This window comes from Petaurus breviceps, unplaced genomic scaffold, assembly GCF_028583685.1.
Source record: "Petaurus breviceps papuanus isolate PSGF00001 unplaced genomic scaffold, PetGlider_PUasm1.0 118, whole genome shotgun sequence".
Taxonomy (NCBI): domain Eukaryota; kingdom Metazoa; phylum Chordata; class Mammalia; order Diprotodontia; family Petauridae; genus Petaurus; species Petaurus breviceps.
Window position 1 is genome coordinate 21,320,910 of NW_027185616.1, and position 25,371 is coordinate 21,346,280.

At 36.8% G+C, this 25,371-nt stretch overlaps 1 protein-coding gene across 1 annotated transcript in view; it reads left to right on the forward strand.

Annotated features, from left to right (window-relative positions):
• CFAP95 (cilia and flagella associated protein 95) overlaps window positions 1–25,371 on the forward strand; it is a 91,164-nt gene that overhangs the window by 52,103 nt on the left and 13,690 nt on the right. Inside the window, exons 3-4 of the mRNA XM_069088241.1 lie at window positions 7,211–7,329; window positions 8,498–8,566. Of these exons, the coding sequence (XP_068944342.1) occupies window positions 7,211–7,329; window positions 8,498–8,566 (188 nt within the window). The remainder of the gene's footprint in view (window positions 1–7,210; window positions 7,330–8,497; window positions 8,567–25,371) is intronic.

The window sequence follows — 25,371 nt, forward strand, 5'->3', positions numbered from 1 at the left end:
AGAAATTAAAGGACTTATCTAAGATCACACTGCTAGGGTAGCCTAACTGAGATTCAAATATGTGCCACATCCTAATATTGTTTGCTTTACTTATTTATCAATTCATTTATTATTTATTTATTTGTTCATTCATTTATTTATTTAGAGTTCCAATTTTTTTTTTTTAAGCAATCGGGGTTAAGTAACTTGCCCAAGGTTACACGGCCAGTTATTTCTGGGTGTGGTGCTAAGTATCTGAGCCCGGGATTTGATCTCCAGGTCATCCCGACACTGGAGCTAGTGCTCTTACTTGCTGAGCCACCTGGCCGCCCCTAAGCAATTGGGGTTAAGTAACTTGCTCAAGGTTACACGGCCAGGTGTTTCTGGGTGGGTGCTAAGTGTCTGAGCCCGGATTCGATCCACAAGTCATCCCGACAGTGGAGCCGGTGCTCTTACTCGCTGTGCTACCTGGCTGCCCTGAGTTCCAAATTTTCTATGCCACCTATTGAGAAAGCTAGCAATGTGATATCCATTATATATGTGAAGTCATGTAAAATATATTTCCATATTGGGCATGTTGCAAAAATAAAAAAAACAAGAAAAATAAAGTGAAAAAAAATATGCTTCAGTCTGCTCTCAGAATTCACCAGTTCCCTTTCTCTGGAGGTAAATTGCATTTTTCATCATGAGAACTTTGGAATTGTCTTGGATCATTGTATTGATCAGAGTTCTTTTCCCAGTAGATCATCATTACAATATTGCTGTTATTATGAAAACATTTTTTCCTGGTTCTGTGAATTCATGTAACTTTGCATCAATTCAGTTAAGTCTGCTCATGCCTGGAAAATTTGAGACTGGGTGCAGAGCCACAATTATTTGGGATGGGCTGATGCCTGACTCTACCTGCTTGACGAGTTACTTGTGCTACTTTCAGAAGAGTATGGCAGAGCAGCCTGATTTCCTAAGTCACAGCATATTGGACACTGATCTAATATAGAAGTTTTTGCTATGAATGGGTTAAATAACCTTAATTTTTTTTTTTGGCAGAAACCTTACTGACTCTTTATGGGGAGCATGAGATGAGGGGGAAAGGACCAAACTTCTTGATTTGGTGCCTTATTGTACTTTTGGAGTTGCAGGTGGTATATGATACAGGGACTAAGGAGGAGTGCCTGGGCTACAGAATGTGTGTGATGATTATATTGATATTATTTGCACTTAATTTCTGATTAAAGAGTTATATATAAAAATTCCTGTGGACGAGTTTTAAAGAAAGAGCAGTGGGGTAAGGAACAAAGGGGAAGAGTGTATCTTAAAGTAGGAGAGAGCACAATCTATGACAACCCCCCCTAGACTAATGAGAAAAATGACACTACTCTCTAAGGGTTAGGACCAACGGGTGAGTGATACCCAATTCTGAGGTCTTCACAGGGATAATGGGAGCCCTTGAGTACTGTTTGGTGTTGGGTAGTGTACATGACGGGTGCAGCAGAGTGCTTGATCTATGAAACATTTCCTAATCATGTAACTGAATTAGGATCAGGCCTTGATTGTCCTCTTCAATGTCAGGTAATAAACATCAGGCAATTTCAGTGAATAAATAAGTGAAATAATGTAATGGCATTTAAGGCTCATGATTCCAAATGAAATATAATTTAGACTTGAAGATGCAGCATGAAGTAGTGGGTAGAAAGATGAATTTACAGTCAGGAACACAAGTTCAAGTCCTACCTCAGACATATACTATATGCCTGTTTCCTCATCTGCAAAATTACCTTGATGGCATCTAAGGCCCCTTCCATCACTATGATCTACAATGAGTAAATATTTATTTAATAGGTTTAGTTTTCTGTAATTGCAAAATATGAGTTTGGCCGCTGTTATCCCAAACCTGTATATCTTCCATTATAAGATTGTCTTAAATGCATTATAGAAATTTGTTCTTTAAATCACTTCATCTATAAGAAAAAAAGTCAGTGACCTTGTAAATTTAAAAAGCAATTTAATTCAAATTTTGTCTTTTGGGAGATTTTTAAAAATTTGTACTTGTGATTTCACTGATGTTGGGAACTCCCAGCATGGAAACTTCTTCCACTGATGTGCACACTCATGTGAACACACACACACACACACACACGCACATACGCACAACTTCCACTCTTCTTCCTTAAATAAACTACTCATGACTCCAAGGACTGAATTTACATGGAACAGGTTCAGCCTTGGCAGTGTTCTCCCAAATCATATTTCTTTTAATTTGATTAGGTTGACAAGTCTTTTAGACCCAGGAAATATCTTTTAATCTTCTCATCAAGGTGCCAATGGGCTTGTCCACACTTCATAGGAAGATATTTTTGTTGTTGACTCATTTCATTTGTGTCCAAGGTGTTTGGAGCTTTCTTGGCAAAGGTGCTGGAGCAGTTTGCCATTTCTTTCTCCATCTAATTTTACAGATGAGGAAACTGACACAAACAGGGTTAAGTGACTTGCCCAAGGTCACACAGCTAGTTGTCTAAGGCCAGATTTGAATTCAGGAAGATTAGTTTTCCTGAGTCCAGGCCTGGCCCTCTATCCACTGTACCACCTAGAGGCCATAGGAGGATATAATCAAAGTCTTAAACTATCTTCCCTTTTGCCTCTATCAGAGTTCTCTACTTAGTTTTACTGAGTTAAACTTCCTCATCCTAGAGAAGTGATTTGTTTAAGGAGTACCCCATCCTTCCCAGATCTTCATCAGCTTAGCCTTCATTAGTGCCTATGCTAAAAATAAAATAATCTTTCCTTTTCCTTTCTTAGTCACCCTTTCCAACCCACTCCTCTCCCAAAGTTATTTGCTTTATTTTGATTTCTTTTATTGGGTTTTGCATAAGAACTCCTAATCATTGTTTTTATTTACACCTTAGGAGAAAAGACATTTTTTGCTCCATATAGAATGTAAATTCTTAATGTTTTTATTTACACCTTAGGAGAAAAGACATTTTTTGCTCCATATAGAATGTAAATTCTTAAAGTTTCTTTTTTTTATTCATTATTTTAAAGATGTGTCACCTTGTTAAAAACATGCTTTGTCCTAGTTCACATTAATGTGACTTAGTGAATCAAGTTCAGATTTCTCCTTACTGGTGTCCTGTGTATTTTCTCTACTTGTAAAAACTTCTCTGTTTGGAATATGGAAAATTTCCTCCTATAAGGTCCTAAAATATAATGTCTAGATTTTTTTCTTTTTAATACTTCTTGAGGTTCCAACTTATCCCATATTTATACGTCTTGCTCTCTTCCAAATCTGTTCTTTTTCACTGCATATCTCTTAGCTGTTTTTTTCAAGTATATTACTTGGTTTGCTTTTCAATTTGATTTTTATTTTCTGTTGACCTTTCACCAGTTTTCTTGATTTTAGCATTTGTCATAGATGTTTTTAGACTTTGGAGGGTGTTTTGCCACTCCCCTAGTTATTTCTTGCTTTTTTGGTATTAAAAAAAAAACCTGCTCTCAAGTCCTGCTTGAATTTGTTTAATATGCTTATTTATTTAATATGCTTTGATTTCTCCATGGGAACTTCTTCCAATCTGACCATTAATTGTTCAATTTCAGTTTTACTGCAGAAGTTCTTTACTGAGTTGTAGATTTTCTTTTATTTACTCCTCATTTTTCTGTTCTGGGATAGAGGCAGTGAAAAAGGCCCTAGTGTGAGCTGAAGATGCTCTGCCAGGAGAGAATCTTTTATCTGATTTAAGGATGGGAGGGATAGCTTGCACTCTCCCTATGGTCTGCTTAGTAAGAGGAGGAGAGAGCATGGGGGTCTCAGATTTTTTTGGAAAAAAATTGTCAATGCTTTTTTGTCTTTTTAAAAACATAGTCATTTCAAATCAATTTACCTGTAAATTGAGCTCTCCCCCATGACAAAGAAAAACATTTGAGCAAAAATGTCCATCCAGGGTGTTCTCTGCATTTTACAAGATAGGCACTATTTTGCAATAATAATCTCCCAATTTTCTGTCATGAAACAGGAGACATACATTTCATTTTTGTTTTCTTGGACCCTTACTGGTTTTACTGTTATTCAGAGTTTAAGTTCCTCTTTGTGACTTTTTCATTTACTATGTTGCATTATCTTCTTGGTTCTATTTATATTGTTTTATAATCAGTTCACATAATTCTTCCCAATTTTTCATATTCTTAATTGATTATTCACAATATTATTTCTTACATTCATAATACAGTAGAAAGACTATTGACTTTAGGGAGTCAAAGGACCTGGCTCTGATACTTCTTGCTTATCGAACCTTGGACAGGACATTTGACCTCAGTTTCTTCATCTGCAAACTGAAAATTTTGAACTAGGTGGCTCTAGATCCATGAACCTGTTAGTGACATATGATAGTATTTAAAGGCCATTCCTCAATCTGTGGGCCCCCACTTTGTCTCTAGTTCTTTGCTATCGCAAAGTGCTGCCTCAGTCTTTACTTCTCTGGGGAACAGTAGGATATCGGAATCAAAGGATATGAATGATTCAGTCACTTTTGTCACATAATTTGAAACTGAAAACCCAGAAATTCTGGGCCATTTCACAGCTCTTTCAGCAGTGTATCACTGTGGCCATCTTAACTATAGCACCTCCAACATTAATTGTTCTCATCTTTCGTTATCCCTGCCAATTAGTACAGTGTAGACAAAACCTCAAACGTTTTAATTTGTATTTCTCTTACAGTTAATAATTTGGAGGGTGTTTTCATGTGGTAATGTATAGTTTGCAATTCTTTTGAGAATTTGGACTATTTATCTAATTGGGAGATGGCTCTTGGCATATACATATTTCTCAATGTTTGATTATTTCTCTTCAGCTTTTGGGGTGAATAAAAATAATAATAGCTAATAGCTAGCATTTATATATCACTTTAGAAATATTGATTCTCCGTTTATACTCACAACAACCCTGGGAAGAAGGTGCTACTATTTTCTCTATTTTCTACCTGAAGGCAACAGAAGTTATGTAGTTTACATAAGGTAACATAACTAGTAAGTGTCAGAAATTGTATTTAAACTCAGGTCTGCCCAATTCTAGATCCAACTTGTATCTACTGCTCCACCTAGATGTCTCTAGACAGTGCTGGGGAGCTGTTTTTTTCTTTTTGTTTTTTTGAGGATGTGAAGAATGGACTGCTATAGAACCACATCAAGGATGGCCTGAGCCTCTTCATTTCTCTATGGAATGCAGATGTGGGTCATAGGTTAGGTCTTAGCCTTCAGCACCTACATTCTCCTGGACTGTGGAACAGCTCTGTCTTCTCCTTATCTCTTATCTGAATTTTCTTTATCATCTTATCTCTTATTTGCCTATCTTTCCTCTTTTTTATTGATTTTCAGTTCCTACTCTAGAGATGTCATATATCCTTTATTTTATCATATTAAGCCACTCTGAAGAGTCTTGAAATAGATCCATTTTCAGTTTGGGGGGGTATTTTTTCTGATGACCATCACACTTCAGTTTCTGTTACAACATAATGTTTATTCATCATGTTGTAATTTTATTGGCTTATTTGTTTCTTTAAGTTGACTTATTTTCTCTGAGATAATTTTCCTTCTGAGCATTTAAAAAAATAGAATATGGTTGTCCTTTTACTTTGTTTGGGGGCATCTGGTTTCTCCTCAATGAAGAGGACTTTTTTTTTAAAGCAATTGGGGTTAAGTAACTTGCCCAAGGTTACACGGCCAGTTATTTTGTGTGGGTGTTAAGTATCTGAGGCCAGAACTGATCCCGGGTCCTCTTGACTCCGGGGCCAGCGCTCTTACTCACTGAGCCACCTCACTGCCCCTAAAGAGGACTTTTCAAGATAGGAATGACATTTTTCTGAAATATGATTCCTATGACAGATCATAAATACTTTTAGATATTGTGTTTTCATCAGAAGATAGCAGTCCCTGGGGCAGTTAGGTGGCTCAGTGAATAGAGCACTGGCCCTATTTGAACCTGAGTTCAGATTTGGCTTCAGAAACTTGACACACTTACTAGCTGTGTGACCTTGGCTAAGTCACTTAACCCCAATTGCCCTACCTTCCCTCCTCAAAAAAAAAAGAAGATAGCAGTCATCAAGGCTGCCATTTCACTGGCTATGATTGACCAAAATGAAGTCCATTTCATTTTGACTTTTCTGCATTTTCTTTATGTTTGTTTCTTCCTTTTCAATATAACTTGACCAAATAGTTTGTTAATGATGGGTATCAGCATATACCTGACTTTAATTTGTGGGACAGCCTGCCATCTTAAAATGCCAGCTGGTAAATTTTTTCGAGAGGGTGTTTTCTTTTTCTGTTTGAGAATACAATGAAAAGTCCAATACCATATCCCCTATTACTACTAGGATAAAGACTCAGATAGTCATTGTCTGGGCAACTAGAGATAAAAGTGTCCAGATAAGAGGCTGAGAGGAAAGATCAGAAAGCCTGGACTTCAAGAAGCCTAAGACCTAAGGGGAGCCAAAGCTCCTGGCTTGGGTCTCTGAACTGAATACAAAGAACTGGGATATAAGAGAATGGTGTCATAGAACCAAGGGCAGAATCCAAGAGAATGCCTAGGGCAGTAGAGGCATAAATGTTGTGTGTTGCCTGGCCGTGAGTAAATGGGAGGCTTTTGTCATTCTACTGTGGATGTCATTCTACTTCCCTATGGTTAGGGGCACCAAACATTTCAAGAAGTGGATACTTTCCATTTTTAGTCAGAAACATTGGCAGTACTGGATAAACAGATGTTCATCCAATGGTTCAGGGCTCTATCTTGTTCTTCCATTTGGGGAGGTGATTTGCCCCTGGAGGTAGAGGGGCAGGTTTCTCCATCACATACTGTACACCTCAGGGTCATGGTCTTCTAGGATCTCTTATGAGGCCAATATTGAGTTCTAAAGGTCATCTGCTTCAACACTGCTGTTTCATAGAGAAATGAAATAAAAATGAATGAATGGAATTTACTTTTCTCTTGAGAAAAGAAAAAGGGAAGCAAAATAGGCAAAAAAATGATGTTTTTTCATTGTTATTAAAAACAACATTTTCCATTATTATTAAAAATAAATTTAATTTTCTCTTTTTTAGCCACACATTGGATCTAAATTAAGTAGTTTTGGGGGTTTTCAGAGAATATTTTCTAACTGTAATAAAGAAATCAGTATTAATAGAAATGTTTACTGACCTTTTTGCTTGGTCATTTATTTTTCTTATGCATAAAATCCTGTTTTTCCAGCCTTGGAAATCAGAAACACATGAACAGATGGAGCAACCTTATGTAAATAAAGGATTTGTGGAAAGAAGTGGTTTACCCCTGCTGAATAATGACACATTTGATTCTGGAATTATTGAACGGTATTCTTAATATTTGAATTTATTTGTGTAGAGCATGAACCTTAAAAGCAGGACTTGTTCAAGGGGTCACTAAATTTGTGGTCAGGTGTTTTTCTTTTGTGTGTATCTGTGATTTCAGTAGTGAAAGGAACTTCCTGTGTGAAAATTCCTCCATAGAAGAGGATCAGCAATTTAGAATTTCATAGAGCTGTTTAAATAGCAAAATAAAATAATGAACAAAATTATCTAAATCATCTCCCCCAAGACTTGGTATGATTGAACAACTACTCACTTTTCTTTCAACCCGGTGATGAATTTTTATAAATTTACTTTGACTGATTAGTCAGTCCTTGGACAACAGGTATACAATACAACATACAATATATACAGCCCATAATCTTTTAACCCTTGATGCCTGCCCTGTTGGCATGGTTTTCAAGACCAAACCCTAATGAGACAACAGAAGGGTATTTTTGAGTAGAGATTAAAAAAAATGTGAGTTATGTTCACACCCCACAATATGTAAATGTCACACTAATTTGTGGGATATTTTAATAACAACAATAAAATCAGTGAGCTTATATTGAGTGTCTACTGAGTACAGAGCATTATGTGTTTGTAGACGGAAAATAGATTTAGGAAGGATGAGGACTTCTCCTTCATGGACTTTATAGTTTACTAGGGAGACACGGCACACAGATAATTATAATACACAATAACCCATGAGAAGCATGTTAGAGAAGGGGATAAGTATTATGTAGCCAGAATCAATAGGACTTGGCAAATTTTGAGGGTATGAAAGTATTTTCTTCTCTGTTGTTGTTCAGTCATTTCAGTCATGTCTGACTCTTTGTGACTCCATTTAGGATCTTTGTTTTTGTTTTTTGGAGGGAGGAAGGTAGGGCAATTGGGGTTAAGTGACTTGCCCAAGGTCACACAACTAGTTTTTGTGTTGTGTCTGAGGCCGGATTTGAACTCAGGTCCTCCTGACTCCACGCCCTGTGCTCTATCCACTATGCCATGTAGCTGCCTCATTTTTCTCTCTTGGGAATATAAATTTTTCCACCATTTTCATTATAGTCATTTTAAAAATTGTTATTAAATTCTCCTTCAAATGAGATTTTTATGTTTTGATATTTTAAAAGTGACAGTCTGACTTGTTTTCTGAAAATTGTCCTCTTGTTTTCAGGGACACTGGATTGCCCAGAAGAGGTTTTGGAGCGATCTTTTCTCGACACCCATCAGATCACCGTAAAATGTTAGTAATTTACTAAAAATTCCATCAATGATAGAAAATATCACATAATGAGTCAGAGAAATTTGATTTCCTGAAATAAGTACAATTTCCTGAAATAAGTACAATGGGTCAGAGAAGGAAAAAAATTCTTAAGTATCTTTTGTTCTATCTGCCAGTCTTATGTTCTTTAATATAATGTTACTTTGCCCATTAATAAGTATGATACCTCTTTTAATATAGTAATATTATATGACAATTATAATAATACATTGATCAAATTAATATGCTCTTCCCCATTTTAAAGGAATAAAATTGTGAAAATTATGTATTTTTGGTGACTAAAGATTATCTTGAGGCAATCTAATTTAGTGAGTATAGTCCCAAATGAAATTTAAAAAAAAATCCACAATGAAGGAGTGACATAGAAGAAAATGAAGCACATCAAAAACTAAGGCACCCAGAGTGACCTGTACATTATGAAGGAACATCATAAACATGTATCATTAGCTAAAATTTTTGCATCAGGGGCAGTAGGGATCTGTGAACTACACAGTAATATAGACTTGATTGGACTGAGGCTTTATCTGATAATGCTTGCTAAGAGATCAGTAACAAGTCACTTAATCTTCCCTCAGTTTCTATATCTGTAAAAAGAAGATGCCTGTGGTATCTACCTCACAGGGCTATTGTGAGTAAAACTTCTTTTTAAGTGCTATAGAAATGTGAGTTATTAAGGAGCAAGCTTATTTGGGAAAATGGGCAAAATTATATCGTCCTATTTCCATCCCTATAACCACAGTGTCCCAAGTGCAGCCTCAAGGCCACATGTGTTTCCTCAAGCCTGGCTCTTTGACTGAATCCAAACTTTACAGAACAAATCCCCTGAATAAAGGGATTTGTTCTATAAAACTTGGACTCAGCCAAAAGGGAGCACCCAAGGACCTAGAAGGCCACATGTGGCCTTGAGGCTGCAAGTTCCCCACCCTTGTTAGACAACTTACAATCCAATTCTAAGCCCTGGTACAGTCTCCATAAGTATGTTGTCATTGTTGTTCAGTTGTTTGAGTCACATGTGACTCTTTGTGACCCCATTTGGGGTTTTCTTGGCAAAGATACTGGAATGGTTTGTCATTTCCTTCTCTAGCTCATTTACAGATGAAGAAACAGAGGCAAACAGGATTAAGTTACTTGCTCAGGGTCACACAAGTAGTAAGTGTCTGAGACTGGATTTGAACTCATGAGGATTGAGTCTTCCTGATTCCAAGCCCAGTGATCTATCCATTACATCACCTAGCTGCCCTTCCATAAGTATGATACCTTTCTTAATATGATTACTATTACATGACAAGGGAGCGGAGCCAATATGGCAGAGTGAGAGCAGGAACTCACCTGAACTCTTCTATGAATTCCTTCAGTAGCTTCTAAAAAGTGAATCTGAGTGGATTTTAGAGGGGCAGAATCCATTGGGAGACAGAGTGTGGCAGGTTTTCAGTCCAGGAAGGTGCACACGCATGTGGGACTGAATAGGGGAGGCATGGGGCACAGGGGCTGCATCAGCACAGACCTGAGACCTAACCAGAGCAGAGCCAGAGCGAGCTCAGGCAAGCTGATTCACCCACCGCAGGGGCAACTCCCAGACCTCTCACCACAGGATGGGGGATCTATAGGAGGTGGTTAAGAGAAAGTATAGGACCCATGGAGGCAGCAGCTAATTCTGGGGCAACCAACCCACAGCCTGGATGTTTAAAAATTAACTACGTGAGCTCCTGGGAGCCAAGATGTCAGAGTAAACCCTAGCTGCTCCACTCCCTCTCTATGACCCTGAAAACCCAGAGAATATCGCCACAGGGAAAAATCCTGAAATAGTGCAACCAGCAGCAGGCTTGGGAGTCCTATAGGAAGGTAGTGGGTCATGGGTGTGGCTGCGCTGAGGCTAAGGTGCAGGGCAGGAGCTGTTCCAACAAGCCCCTTCTCAGCTGAACAGCAGGATATCCTGAACCCCAGGGGGGTGGAGCCAGCACGTACTAATACTGTAACCCCAGGTGTTCCTTCACACAACCAGGGGAACCAGCAGACACTGGTGCTGCTGGCCACCAGCAGCTGAGCCTGCCAGAGTTTCAGCCTAGGGGCTGGGAGGTGCAATCCTGAAGTAGTCAGACCACCCCTCCCGCACACTGTGAGCTTCAGTGTAACCTTGAGGCAACTCAGAAAGTCCTGGCCTTGGCCTCAATCTAGACACGCAGAGGACACAGCACACAAAGCCAATAACTAGACCCCTAGCTCCCAGCATAAGAAATGTGGGTCAGAGCCCTCTATGCCCCAGAAGCAGAAATCCACTTTAAAGGCCAGGAAATAGGCAATCACAATAGGAAAGAAGCAATTTCCAAGAATGAAAACAATTGAATCCTTTTATAGTGAGCAAAAAGAACCAAATTCACAAAAGGTCAGCATTGACTCTATACCCAACTCTGAAACCTCAACAGGGAATGTGAACTGGACTCAAGCTCAGAAAGCTTTCTTGGAAGAGCTCAAAGAGGATTTTAAAAGCCAAATTAGAGAGGTAGAAGATAAACTGACAAATTATTTTACAATTACACTTGCCAAAATAGAAAAAAAAAATTGACTGAACAGTTCCTTAAAAAGTAAGATTTGTGAAATTGGAAAAGAGGTGCAAAATCTAACTGGAGAAAAGACCTCTAAAAACAAAATCTGAACATATGGAAAAAGAACTTCAAAAATTAATCAAAGAAAATAATTCGCTAAAAATTACAATCAGTCAATTTGAAGCTAATGACTCTATGAGACATCAAAAACAAAACCTAGAGAATGAAAAATTAGAAGAAAATGTAAAGCATCTCAGAAAAATGACTGACATGGGGAACAGATCCAGGAGAGATAATCTAAGAATTATCAGTCTACTGGAAAGCCATGATTGAAAAAGAGCCTGGAAAGCATCTTCCAAGAAATCATCAAGGAAAATTGCTCTGAGGGCCTAGAACCAGAGGGTAAAATAGTTATAGAAAGAATCCACCAGACACCTCCTGAAAGAGATCCCAAATTGAAAACTCTAAGAAATATTGTAGCCAAATTCCAGAACTGTCAGATCAAGGAGAAAAAACTTCAGGCAGCAAGAAAGAAACAATTCAAATATCATGGAACTACAGTCAGGATTGCATAGGACCTAGAAGCTTCTACATTAAAAGATTGGAGGGATTGGAATATGATATTTTGTAAGGCAAAAGAACTAGAACTACAATCAAGGATCAACTATCCAGCAAAACTAAGTATGATCTTTCAGGCAAGGAGATGGTCATTCAATGAAATAAGGGACTTCCAGAACTTCCTGATGAAAAAGCCAGAGCTCAGTGGAAAATTTGATCCCCAAATGCAAGACTCAAGAGATACATAAAAAGATAAACAGGGAAAACACACACACACACACACACAACTTGTTATTCAATAGGAGCAAACTGTTTACATCCCTATATAGGAAGCTGATACCTGTCAATATTGAGAATTGTATAATCATTGCAACATATAAAAGAGTTCTACATAGATAGAGGGTGTGGGTATAAAGTAACCAAAGTGATGGAAAAAAACCCTATTAAGGGGAGCAAAGGAATTGTAATGGAAGAAGAAGAAAGGAGGAAGCAGAAAAGGGTAAATTTTGCCACACAAAGATGCATAAAACATATTATAGTAGAAGGAAAGAAGAGAGGGAGATGAACATTTTATGAATTTTACTCTCATTACTTTTGGTTCAAGGAGGGAATAATATAATCAGTTAAGTATAGGACTCTAACATGAAAGACACAAAAACTTATAATAGAGGGAAAGAAGGGAAGAAGAAGAGCACTTTATGAGATTTATGCTCATCAGTTTTGATTCAAGGAGGGAATAACATACCTTGTTAAGTATAAAAATCTATTGCGCCCTACAGGCACTAGGAGGGGAAAGAAAAGGGGGGATTATTAGAAGTCAGGAAAGAAGTAGTATGCGGGAAGGGTAGGAAAAAGGAGGGGAGTTGATAGGGAGGGAATACTGAGGGAGGTGGTGGTCAAAAGGAAAAGTCTTAAGGAGGTAAAAGGAGAAGGGGGAAATAAAAGCATAAATGGGGGAGGGAATAGGATGGAGGGAAAGACACAGATAGTAATCATAACTGTGAATGTGAATGGGATGAACTCCCCCATAAAACACAGGCAGATAGTAGAATGGATTAAAAACCATAATCCTATAATATGCTGTCTACAAGAAACACATTTGAAACAGGGGGATACACATAGGGTAAAGGTAAAAAGCTGGAATAGAACATATTATGCTTCAGCTTAAGAAAAAAAAAAGCAGGGGTAGTAATTCTTATCTCAGATAAAGCAAAAGAAAAAAATAGATCTAATTAATAGAGATAAGGAAGAAAACTACATCTCTCTAAAAGACACCATTGACAATGAAGTAATATCAATACTAAACATATATGCACCAAGCTCCATAGCATCCAGATTTCTAGAGGAGAATTTAAGCGAGTTAGAGGAAGAAATAGATAGCAAAACTATACTAGTGGGGGACCTCAATCTCCCTCTCTCTGAACTTGATAAATATAACTTCAAAATAAACAAGAAAGAAGTTAAGGAGGTGAATAGAATGTTAGAGAAGGTAGATATAATAAACCTCTGGAGAAAATTGAAAGGGGATAAGAAGGAATATACCTTCTTCTCAGCAGTACATGGCACATACACAAAATAGACCATGTACTAGGGCATAAAAACTTTATAATCCAATGCAGAAAAGCAGAAATACTAAATGCATCCTATTCAGGTCATGATGCAATAAAAATTATATGTAATAAAGGGCCATGGAAAGATAGACTAAAAACTATTTGGAAATTAAATAATTTATTCCTAAAGAATGAGTGACTCAAACAAGAAATCATAGAAACAATCAGTAATTTCATTCAAGAGAATGACAATAACGAGACAACATACCAAAACTTGTGGGATGCAGCAAAAGCAGTTCTTAGGGGAAGCTTTATATCTCTGAATGCATACATGAATAAAATAGAGAAAATGGAGATCAGTAAATTGGGCATGCAACTGAAAAAAGCTAGAAAGAACAAACTGAAAATCCCCAATTAAATACTAAATTAGAAATACTGAAAAACAAAGGAGACATTAATAAAATTGAAATTAAGAAAATTATTAGGGGCAGCCAGGTGGCGCAGTGAGTAAGAGCGTCAGCCTCAGCATCGGGAGACCTGGGATCAGTTCCAGCCTCAGATACTCGGCTCCCTCACAAAAATAACTGGCTGTGTAACCTTGAGCAAGTTACTTAACCCCGAATGCTTAAAAAAAAGAAAACTATTGAATTAATAAATAAAACTAAGAGCTTGTTTTATGTGAAAACCAATAAAATTGGTAGACCTTTAGTCAATTTGATAAAAAAAGAAAGAAGAAAACCAAATCACCAGTATCAAAAATGAAAAGGGTGAATTAAGCTCCAGTGAAGAGGAAATTAAAACAATAATTAGAAATTATTTTGCCTGATTGTATCCCCCAAAATTTGATAATCTTAGTGAAATGGATGAATATTTACAAAAATATAAATTGCCCAGATTAACTGAAGAGGAAGTAGAATACTTAAATAACCCCATCTGAGGAAAAGAAATTGAACAAGCCATCAATGAACTCCCTAGGAAAAAATCTCCAGGGCCAGATGGTTTTACCAGCAAATTCTATCAAACATTTAAAGAGCAATTGATTCCAATACTTTATAAACTATTTGGGAAAATTGGAGAAGGAGTATTACATAATGATACATTGACTAAATTAATATATTTTTTTCAGGTACAGTTTTGATTGTGTCATTCAGAGTTCAAATGAACCAAATTAAATCACTAAGAGACTGTTGATAACCTCCAGATATGAGCCAAAACCATACCAGTTTTTTTTTAATCTCTAGTTGATATTCTATAGACCACAGATGATCTAGGATAATTTCATTCTCCTCCTCCCCCCTTGGATGTCCTATAGGCAGATGAGGATTAGTTGGATAAATTGAAGGTGTTTGTCAAGGAGAATAGGAATCTCTCTAGATTCAGGTTAGCTGTCTTCAAATATTTGAAGGCTTATGAATTAGGATTAAATTTGTTCTGTTTGGCCCCAGAGGGGTGGACCAGGAGAACAGAGTAGACATTGTCAAATGGCAAATTGATATTTCATGTTGGGGGTGGGGGTACTTTACTAAACACTGGAGGTCCTTAAAGGTAGAATGGGCTGTTTCTTTAGGTTCCCCAAGCTAGAGATGTTCAAGAAGAATCAAGATGACTATTTCTTAGGGATGTTACAGTGAGCATGGGTTGAACTAGATGGCCTGTGAAGTCCCTTTAACCTCTGAAATTCTGTGATTCTGGCTGTGACTTGTGTAAAAACACTTTGGAGATAATGGATCAGTGGTGTGGTTAATTTTTATATTTGATGTAACAACTGAAAGCACATAGTTATAAAAGTCCTTCCTAATTCCATCTTGTTGTATGAATATGGAGAATACATGGTCCATTAGGAAATAAGACTTTATTAATTTAAATGGTGGGTTAGAACCATTTGTTTGTTTAACTTAATCCATGAATGTAAGTAAGGTATTAAAGATATAAACACTCTGTTTTAGTCAGAATACATATAGCATGCCATTTTGGAAAATTCACTGAAATATACTGTTTTAGAATATTCTCTCTTGAATATCAACTATTCTTTTACTTCTTGACAACTGTACAGCAGTTCAAACTAAATGTCAACAGGAAAAAGGCAATGAATAAAAATTAGGTTGTTCGATGGACCAGAATGATGTGTTTCCACTTATGCTGAAAAACTTTAATTATGATGTGACCCAAATCCTCACATTAACTCTTTTGGCCCAACAGTATAATTGTATAACTTTGTCATAATGGAGACCTTTATCAGAGGATATTTAACTTAAATTTCAGGATCCATCAAATTAATTAGAATTATATTTGGTAAATTATTTCTTTTTCTCTATACTATAGCCTTAGACCCACTCAGTTTTGTACTTTCTATGAACACAATACTTTTCCTTATAAATAGACTTCAAAAATTCATAGAGGAAAAAAAGTCTTAATGGAAAACTTTTGTAATCAGAGACCTGGGTTTGTTGACTATGTTTGAGCCTTAGACATTCATGATTCACCTTAAAGTGGTAATTCCTGTCACTTACCTAATAGAGAAATAGATGGAATACCTAGTGCTTTCTATTTTTGCAGGAGAGCTTCTATTTTGTGAGAGCTTTCACAAATGCCATTAGTCCATTCTATAGTTCAAAGAATTCACCTGGATTGTTATAATAAATGACTTTATTTAGAACTGATCCTTATATAATATGCTCCCTATCCCAATCACTTTCTTCTGGACACAGCCAAGTTTGGTAATGTTCTTCCTAAAATGGCAACTGAAAACAATATTTCAAATGTGATCCAACCAGGATAGAATACAGAGGACAGTAACTGTACAGCCTTTCATATAATCTTTTGACATTCTATTATGCTGTTGACTGATTGAGCCAGAAGTCTAGATCTTTTTCAAATAACCGTAATCCAGGTATGTCTATCCCATGCTGTACTTGTACAGAAAATATTTTTAACCCAAGAATAGGACTTTACATTAAATTTGATTCTATTAGATCTGGCCCATTATTCTAGTCTGTTGAGACCTTTTTGAACACTGCCTTCTCATCAAGCGTTCCGGCTTTGGGTCTTTGCATATCTGCAACTTATATCATCTGTGCTTTCATACAAATATGCATCTATTATACCTTTGCCAAGTCATGGAAAAAAATACTAAATCAGTTCCAGAAATATTTTGTAAATAATGTCATCCTTTCCATTTCAAAGAAATGGATGCCAAGAAATAAAAAAAATTCCACTATTACTTCCTTCTTCCTCAAAAGTCAGAAGAATTAGCAATATGACTTAAGTGTAGCTGTGTCCTGAATTCCTAGTCTAGGTTGAATCTCAACCGTAAAATTAGGAGACAAAGAAACTGAGTTACTCACTTTTCAGCACTTGGTTGAAAACTTTGGGCACTCCATTTGAGACTTACCTCTAAGTTTAATATGTAGCTATAATTAGGAATAACATGATTTACTCTTTAGGGTTGTTCATTCAAATGGTTCTGAATAGCCGTAACTGTAATATTATCCAGCCTACATCTTGCCACCTCCATAAAGACAGCATGAAACACTGGTAAATGCTAAAAGTGTAGCTTGTGCGTTTGCACTTCCCCTGTCTCTAAGTCTAGTTGTTCTGTTCACAAAAGGAAACGACTTTAATTTAGAAGAAACCACGCGGACACCCAGTGACCCTATGTTTTGCTCTCTAAAAGCCTGTGTACATTTCTTCTAATAATATATTCCAGAACTTTACCAGGATTTGAAGTCAAGCTCAGTGGCTTAGTGCTTTGAATATTCTACCCTTTGCCTTTCTTGAAAACTGAGACGTTTTCCCATCTCTAACTTTATGGCACCCCTATCTTTTGCCACACTTTTTCAAGGATCACTCAAAATGGCTCAACAATCACATCCATTAGTCATTTACTTTAGTAGCTTTGGATGGAATGCTTTCTGGACCAGCACTTTGTATTTGTCTTGGGCAGCTAGACACCCTCTTGCCACTTCTTCGCTTACTTTTTTACAGCTCCCTAATAATCATTTTTATTCTATCTTTTCTAGTCTAAAGATAATTTTCTTTAGGAAATCACAAAAATAAAAATTGGGTAGTTCTGCCTTCTCACCACAATCTGTTATTAACATCTCTCTTATCCAGATCAGGGGAATCATAGAATGTAAGAGCTGGAAAAGGCCTCAAAGACATCAGACCTATTACCTTTTTTTAAGCTTTCTTTTCTGCAACACAGCCCCTCCTCTCCAAACCCCCTTTTGGTGTCCATTTATCACCAGTGTAAGTTAATTCTGAGCTTTATTGCACTTACCTTCAATTATTTATTCTTTCTTCCATCTTCAATGATGATATGATAGAAAAAAAATGACACACAGAACACTTGAAGGTTTTCTAATGGCATTCTTCACATTTCTGTAAAGATAAATAGTGCAGGCTTTATGATTTTAATATAACAAGATGTGTACACTGAGGCTCTGGAGGGTTAAGGAACCTGACCATAGTCACACAGATAGCAAATATCTGATGAAGACTTTGTTAATATCATTAAAGTTTAAGTTGGTCATTCAGTTCCTTAAATGTACATATTACTCTAGGTGGCATCCTGTTCTCTTCTTCACTGGTATCATTGATGTTTATAATATTAGAACGTCATTCTTAAGAGCTTCCCATCTCTCTTGGGATGAAATCCCCCCATGTATTTTATGTCGTGAATAATATAAGAAAGTGCTTATGATGATGTGCTTATGACATTGAGGAGATTATTTTTGTAAGGATAAGAACTTTCCAGAACTGAAGATTTTGATGTTTATTGCCTTTTTAATATCACACTATATTTCTAGTTGGCATTTATAGCTCAGATATCACCAATGCACCTATGTCTCACATCAATCTTTCCAATAGTTTGCAGAGATCATTAACCATGGTGAAGTTGCATTTGGACCCCACACTTTTGTTATCTCTTCCTCTGTTACTCTACCATGGCGACTGCTTAGTAGTAAGGTAGTGAAAAGTGTTGTGACTCCAAGGTTTCTAGCTGAGTCTTACCTCTGTTTCCTGGCCCTTGGTGCGCACCCAGCTACGTCCTGCATGGTCTCATAAAGGAGAAGTCGAGTCAGTGGAAATGGAAAGAGGCTTTATTGGCAGGACAGGCATGTTGTTACATCTCTCCCTCTATCCTCTCAGTCTCTTCATGCTTCAGCCCTTAAATCCCCCAAAATGCACTTGCAGAGCTTGTGGACAGCTCATGAGGGAAGGTAGGGGGAGTCAATCAGAGAACAGGCAGGCTGTGTCCAGAACAGCTTGTGTCCTCCTGTGCACTTACCCTTAGTCCTAGAGATTAGTCTCAAGGTAACAGGGTACATTGCGTGACAGCACCCACTCTGGGCACCTCAGCACTTCCTAGAGGTTAGGGTGCCCTGACCACAGATGAGATCACATACTGCTGTGTGCTCTGTATCCTATTACATCAGACTTGAACTCAGAGAGGCTGCTACAGGCCCCAAAAAGTCCCCCTTCCTTTTAGGCGCAGAGCTCCAGATCTTATGAGTCCTGCAAAGTATGGGATTTTTTGGACATCTGCATGAGAGGGCAACAGATGAGGGGATAATTACCATAAACAAAAAGCCATTCAATTACATATTATATAGTATTCACAAATCACGTGGAAAAGGATAACAAGGTGGGGACACTTGTCAGGCATAGAGCGTTTGTTTAAAAATACGTACTACATACTTCACAATGCAAATTGCAAGAAGATACAATATAACCAGAGGAAGAAGGGGTGAAAGCAATATATATAGCCAATGCAAAGGACTTAACTCTTTAAATGAACCCTAAATTTGTGGTGCCAAATCGTCCACCATAATTTTATCCAGGGAGGCCTCATCGATATGGGAAATCAATTTATTGAATTGTGCCAAATCCACTCCTATGCAGGTATTTTTAAAAATCCCTAACAAACAATTTTTAACTTTTTGCCAATAGTAATTAGACCTATTATATTTCACGGGTATAACACAAATAGGATGAAATCTATAATCACGCTTCAACAAAAAATCAATTTCTGCAAGACTGTATTTCACAAATTCTAGTTTCCTTTAAAGCATCTAATTTTTGCTGAAAGTCTCTACTTTAACTTATTACCTGAATACAAAGACACAGTGGTTGAAATTGTCAACGATAGTAGACAAAATAATAGTACAAATCCCTTCTAGATATACATAGAGCAGGGGTACAATGAATGCAGACAATATTCCGTATAGAGGAGTCGTACTTAGACAGGTGTATCCATAAGTACATCGGAGAAGGAGAATAGAAGATACAGCTGCAATTAGTCCCATGAGTAAAAGTCCAGAAATCGCTTTTGTGCAGGCTCTCCCAAAGTCTGAAACCAAAAGAAGGTAGTTCTACAAACAGTATGACATCATAAACACTAATACATTGTTTGAGAGTACAGTTAGAGCAGTGTACATTCCAATAAATTATAGTATGGACTTATATCGTCTGTAAATGATTTACATTAGTAGAAGTAAGGAAGGCTTGAGGGGGGTCAAATACATGTAGTTACAATTACAGTTATATATGAAACACATGATGCAACAGGGGTAGGTGTCTTGAAACATAAATTAGGATGGAACCAGTTCAGTTTGTATAGAAAGCAGAGTGATCACAGCAAGAAACAAATCCTGGGGTAACAGATTTTTCAGTCCTTTGGGTGGATATAAAAATATCGATCTGCCCCCATGGTGGCATAGCTTTTTTGTTTTGGTTGCATTAGGAGACCTCTTCTTTATTCCCATGTTCTGTCTCTGTGACTTCTGCTGCTGCTGCTGGAGCTTTTTCATCTTTCTGGGTGATTCAGAGTACACACCCTGATGTTTATTTTTTGGCTCCCTCACTGGTCATTCCCCAGCTTCTGGAAAATATATAAGCACAGCCTCACTCCCACAGTAATAAATTCCACATTACCTTCATTTTGGGGAGTATACACCTTTCACATGGTTTTACTGACAGTGTATATTCATTTTTAGCAATGTTTTTATTTAGCTAATGTATTTTGGGTGTATAAAGCAGTAATACAGCTAATTGCTCCCCCCTTTATTATTTAGCAACTAGGTTATAATATCTTTATTATACGGGGTGTGCCTGTAATTAATATTATTTTTAAAATGATTGCAGAAAGATTGAAATAGCTTTGTTAGTGGCAGAAACATTATCAGCATTCAATTGTGTCAGAATGCCCATAGAAGCAGAAAACTATAACATATGGGTACATAGAGTATATGCATTTTGATGAAAATAAGAGTAAGCTAATGTAGTTCTATGAATATTTGGGGAAAAAGTTGGAGAAACGTGAATTTTTGATTAATAGTCACGTTATTTAGATAAAGAGGCCTAGGAAATGAAGAATGAATTGCAATATAGGTGGCCTCTATGTCATAAGAGCTTGTAACTTCTGAAAAAGGTTAAAAAGATCTGTATTCTGAGTGTGTTTAAGTTTAGCAGTATCAATATGTGTTGGCATATGTATACAGAATATTTGTTATCTGACTCAATATTAAGGGAAAAGAAAAATCATTTAACAATAATAGCATATCAGAAAGCTGTATCTAGTGGGTAGAAGTAAAGTGAATATTAATAACTTTATCATTATTAGAATTAGTGTTAATATAATTACAATTAATTAGCTTGCATTTCCGGGAAGCTGATAGACAAAAGAAGTTCCTGACTAGAACTTTACAACTGAATAGCAGACCTACATCCTTGTTACACAAAGCTTGTTTCTCCTCTAATTATATTCACTTTGGAAGAAAGAGATATTTCAGAAATTGAATCTTTTACTTGTAATAAGTTCAGACACTACTTTAACCCTTGCCTAGGCCATGGAATGACTATACATTGGAATCAAAATAGCAAAATCTGTTCTACTTTACTTTAACTTAGCTGTAAGTTGTCTTGGAAATCCTAAAAGCAAAACCAAAACTTTTAAGAGTGAGATTCATTTAAACCAAATTGGTGTAACATACGTAACAGATTCTCAAAGTATTTATTGACAAACTATTGCAGAATTCTTAAATATCACAAAGTTTTTTATCAAAAAAGGTATAGTAATTGAATCTTTATATTGGCAACAATTAAGAAGCTGATCAAAGTACTTATAAAAGCTATTAGTATTAGGATCCATCTAAAGAATGGAGATATTATAGAGTAAGCCTAAGTAGTTTGTAGAAGTTACTTTATATATTCTAATTCTTGATAAAAAATAATATTGGGTTTCCTATAAAGCTAACACAAAAGAGTTCATATCTGTTACTAATTATTCTGATCATAGAAATTTTGCTATAGAAAGAAAAAATAAGATGTGAATTAAATATAATATTAAATGCTTTTTATTTTAAGTAGTAATTTTTTTCACCAATCACAACTCATATCCCTTTATATGTTAATTTTATTCCTATAGAGCTGTAATAAACAATAAAGATTTACTAGGTTTTTCTCACATAAGGAATTTCATTTAAAGTTTTTCTTTCTCAATTGTTAGAAATACTTTTAATATTTTGCAACTTTCTTAGCAAGTTAGATTCATTGTTTAGGAACAATATAACTAAAACAAGTTTCTTTCTCAGGCTGAATGACCTTGCCTCTACAGATAGTTTCCTTGGCAGTTTTACAAAATAAGAATAACTGAGATGGACTTTAGGAAGGAGCTGGGGGTAAATGGCCCTGCTTCATCAAATCTCATACATGCAGGAGGAATGGTCTGAATGAGTAGAATTAATCCAGATAAAGTTTTCACCAGTCTTCTCCTTTCCACATACAGTAACCAATTAGCAATTTTAAGTTTTTAGCATTAAAACGAAATAATCTTACAAGTTCAAAATAACTGATAATCAAATTGTTTTAGTTGTAACTTCCTCTCTAACTTCAGGTAGAGGTGTAAAATAATTTATTTTCTATATGGCAAATATAAACATTATAAATGTAAGTGACATAACTTTTTAAACAAGTTCTTTATCTTTTAGTTCCAATAAAATTTATATAAAATTTGCTTATTTAACACTATTTCTGGCTTAGAATGATTCCTCAATTTTTTAAATGAGAGAATTTTACTACAATTTAGGAAGACCATAACAACACAATGACATCGTGACATTGATTGTATTTCCAAATCATCACTTGCAAGAATTATTGATAGAAAATTGGGCTAATCAAGTGTAGAGATTTTTTCTCCTCTCCTCATAGCTGCAGAGCCTGATTGTGTATTTAGGTGTGTATTTGTGTGTATGTTCATCTGCTTGCTTAAAGGTGTGGGCTTCAATGCTCAGGGCTGTTGCTAGTGGAGTCCTTGATAAATTTATCATGCTTTCTCCCTTTAGTGAGATTGGGAGGGTAACAAATTCCTTATTATTCTTCAGCACTCTATTTGTTTATTTTTTTTTTATCCAGGATGAGAGACTTTAATAAATTTTTGTAAAATGTTTTCAGCTGATTTAACTTTTACTCCAATAAACTTTATTTATGTGTCCACTCCTTAAAAAAACTTCTTTGAAAGTGATAGCTTTGATGTCTCTAGCAAAAGTGATTTTGGGGAGTGGCACCTACTCCCTTATCTCACTACTAGAGAACCAAAAAAACCTCACTTTTTTTTGTATCACATCTTATAAAATATTCCAATTTGCCTAAATGCCAAATAGTAAAATGAAGCTGACTTATCTTTAGCATCAAATTAGGAGTGATACTTTTTACTTTTCACATGAATTCAATTGACTTACAGTTTCATTCTGATACACGGATTTATTTTTCTGATAAGTGAGGCAGGAAATGCTTGTTCATATGCCCCTTTGATTTGAGGGGGAAAAAAATTCCCTTATTATTTCTTATCACTTTCTCGTCACTCCACTTGGCCAGAGTGGAATGAAGAGGAGATTTTCAAACTTTTAAAGATCTTAAAACTTCTGTTCACACTTTTTAATGCAGATAGTTTATGCCTGATACTTCTTTCTTTACTCTATGACTTAATACAACCATCATATAATCTACAAAATAAAATATTTTTCTTTTCTCCTTCTCTCTCCTCAGGAAGGGGGAGGAAAAGAGATAAGAGCATTCCAAGGAAAGTCCAGCTGCATATTGAACCTTACGGGGTGATAGATTACTCACTCACACTCTTTCACACAGAGACACATAGACAAAACAGACAGATAGATAAAATGACAGGAAGAGTGCATTCAGAAATTGTTAAAGATCATTTGCAGAAATCAGATATTATGCTTGGTCCTAAGTAAAACTTACTTGATCATTTTCTTTTTATCTGTTTCCAACAAAGACAGCTATATCACAGTGAATGGTTCTAGCCACCCCTGGCACTTTCATTTTTCATGTCAAGCATATCATTAATATATTCCATAGAAAAAAGGCAGAAATAGGAAAATGTTGGAGTCCCTCTTCCATTTGTCCCTCACTCCTCTCTCTCCTGGCTGGCTCCCAATTTACCAAATAAATTGTCATTTGTTCCCCAACTATATCCCATTTCTGCTTATCTAAGCCCATGTCTTCTATCCACAGAGAGAACACTTTCACTTTCTCAATAAATCTCCACAGGTCCTTAAGTGGGAAGGTCTGTGCCTGGCCTTTAACTGCCTTATAAAATTTCCAAGCCCAAATCTCTGTTTCCTCTGACTTAATTATAGAGGGGTGATTCCCCATTTTCATCCCGAGCCAACCCCAAAATTCCCCTGGTCCCTCGGGGCTTCTCCTTTATCTTCCCTACTAGCATGGGGGCTCAGCTAAAAGGTCCCTTTAAAAGCACATATACTTTATTTGTCCCTGTTCAGGACACCATTTGTTGTGACCCCAAGGTTTCTAGCTGAGTCTTACCTCTGTTTCCTGGCCCTTGGTGCGCACCCAGCTATGTCCTGCGTGGTCTCATAAAGGAGAGAGAAGTCGAGTCAGTGGAAATGGAAAGAGGTACAGCTTTATTGGCAGGACAGGCATATTGTTACATCTCTCCCTCTATCCTCTCAGCCTCCTCATGCTTCAGCCCTTATATCCCCAAAATGCACTTGCAGAGCTTGTGGACAGCTTGTGAGGGAAGGTGTGTGTGTGTGTGTGTGGGGGGGGCAATCAGAGAACAGGGAGGCTGTGTCCAGAACAGCTTGAATACTCCTGTGTACTTACCCTTAGTCTCAGAGATTAGTGTCAAGGTAACAGGGTAAATTGCGTGACAGCACCCAATCTGGGCACCTCAGCACTTCCTAGAGGTTAGGGTGCCCTGACCACAGAAGAGATCAGCACATATTGCTGATTGCTCTGTATCTTGTTATGTCAGACCTGTACTCAGAGAGGCTGCCTGAGAGCCAAAGAGGAGCTCCAGGCCCCAAGAGAAAAGAACACTAGAATTGGACTTGGTGAAATCTCTGGTCAAATCCCAGCTCCACCTGTTACTAGGTATGTGGACACAGGCAAATCATAGCCTTCTGGAGCCTCAGTTTCCTCTTTTTTAAAATGTCAGTAATACTACCTGTAACAACTACCTCACAAGACTTCATAAGGATCACATGAGGTCATATATGGAAAGCACTTGGCAAACCTGAGTATGTTCCATAAATGTTACCTGCTAGGTACCTATATCAGTATGAGTTTACATTTGCAGAACACTTCAGACTATTTAAAGGTTCTCCATCTGCATTATCTTTTCTCATCCTCACAATTGTGTAAGGGAAATAGAGCCAATACTATTTTCCTCATTTTAGCATATAAAGAAGCTGAGGTGCAGATACAAATACCAACTCCATTTATTCAAAAGTATTGAAGTATCACATGGGTATAGATAATTTATTAAACCAATTAACTGTAAGGTATTAGAGAGTGAATTCTGAAGGGGTAGGATACAGCATAGGTAAGTTTTAATGGAGGAAAATGTGTCCAAACCTTGGGATGGATGGCATTTAAACCTTTGGGGAAGCATGGTGTCAGCAATAGTACTTAGTAAGTTCCTGTTTGATTGAACGATAGTAAAGGCTTTAGTATAGGGGTAGGTTAAATTCTATACCAGAGGGGGATACCATTGAGAGATGGAAATGAAGATAAATTTTGCCCATTTCACGGTTTTGTTCAATGTAAGCCTTTGGTACTGCTGCTGCTATGG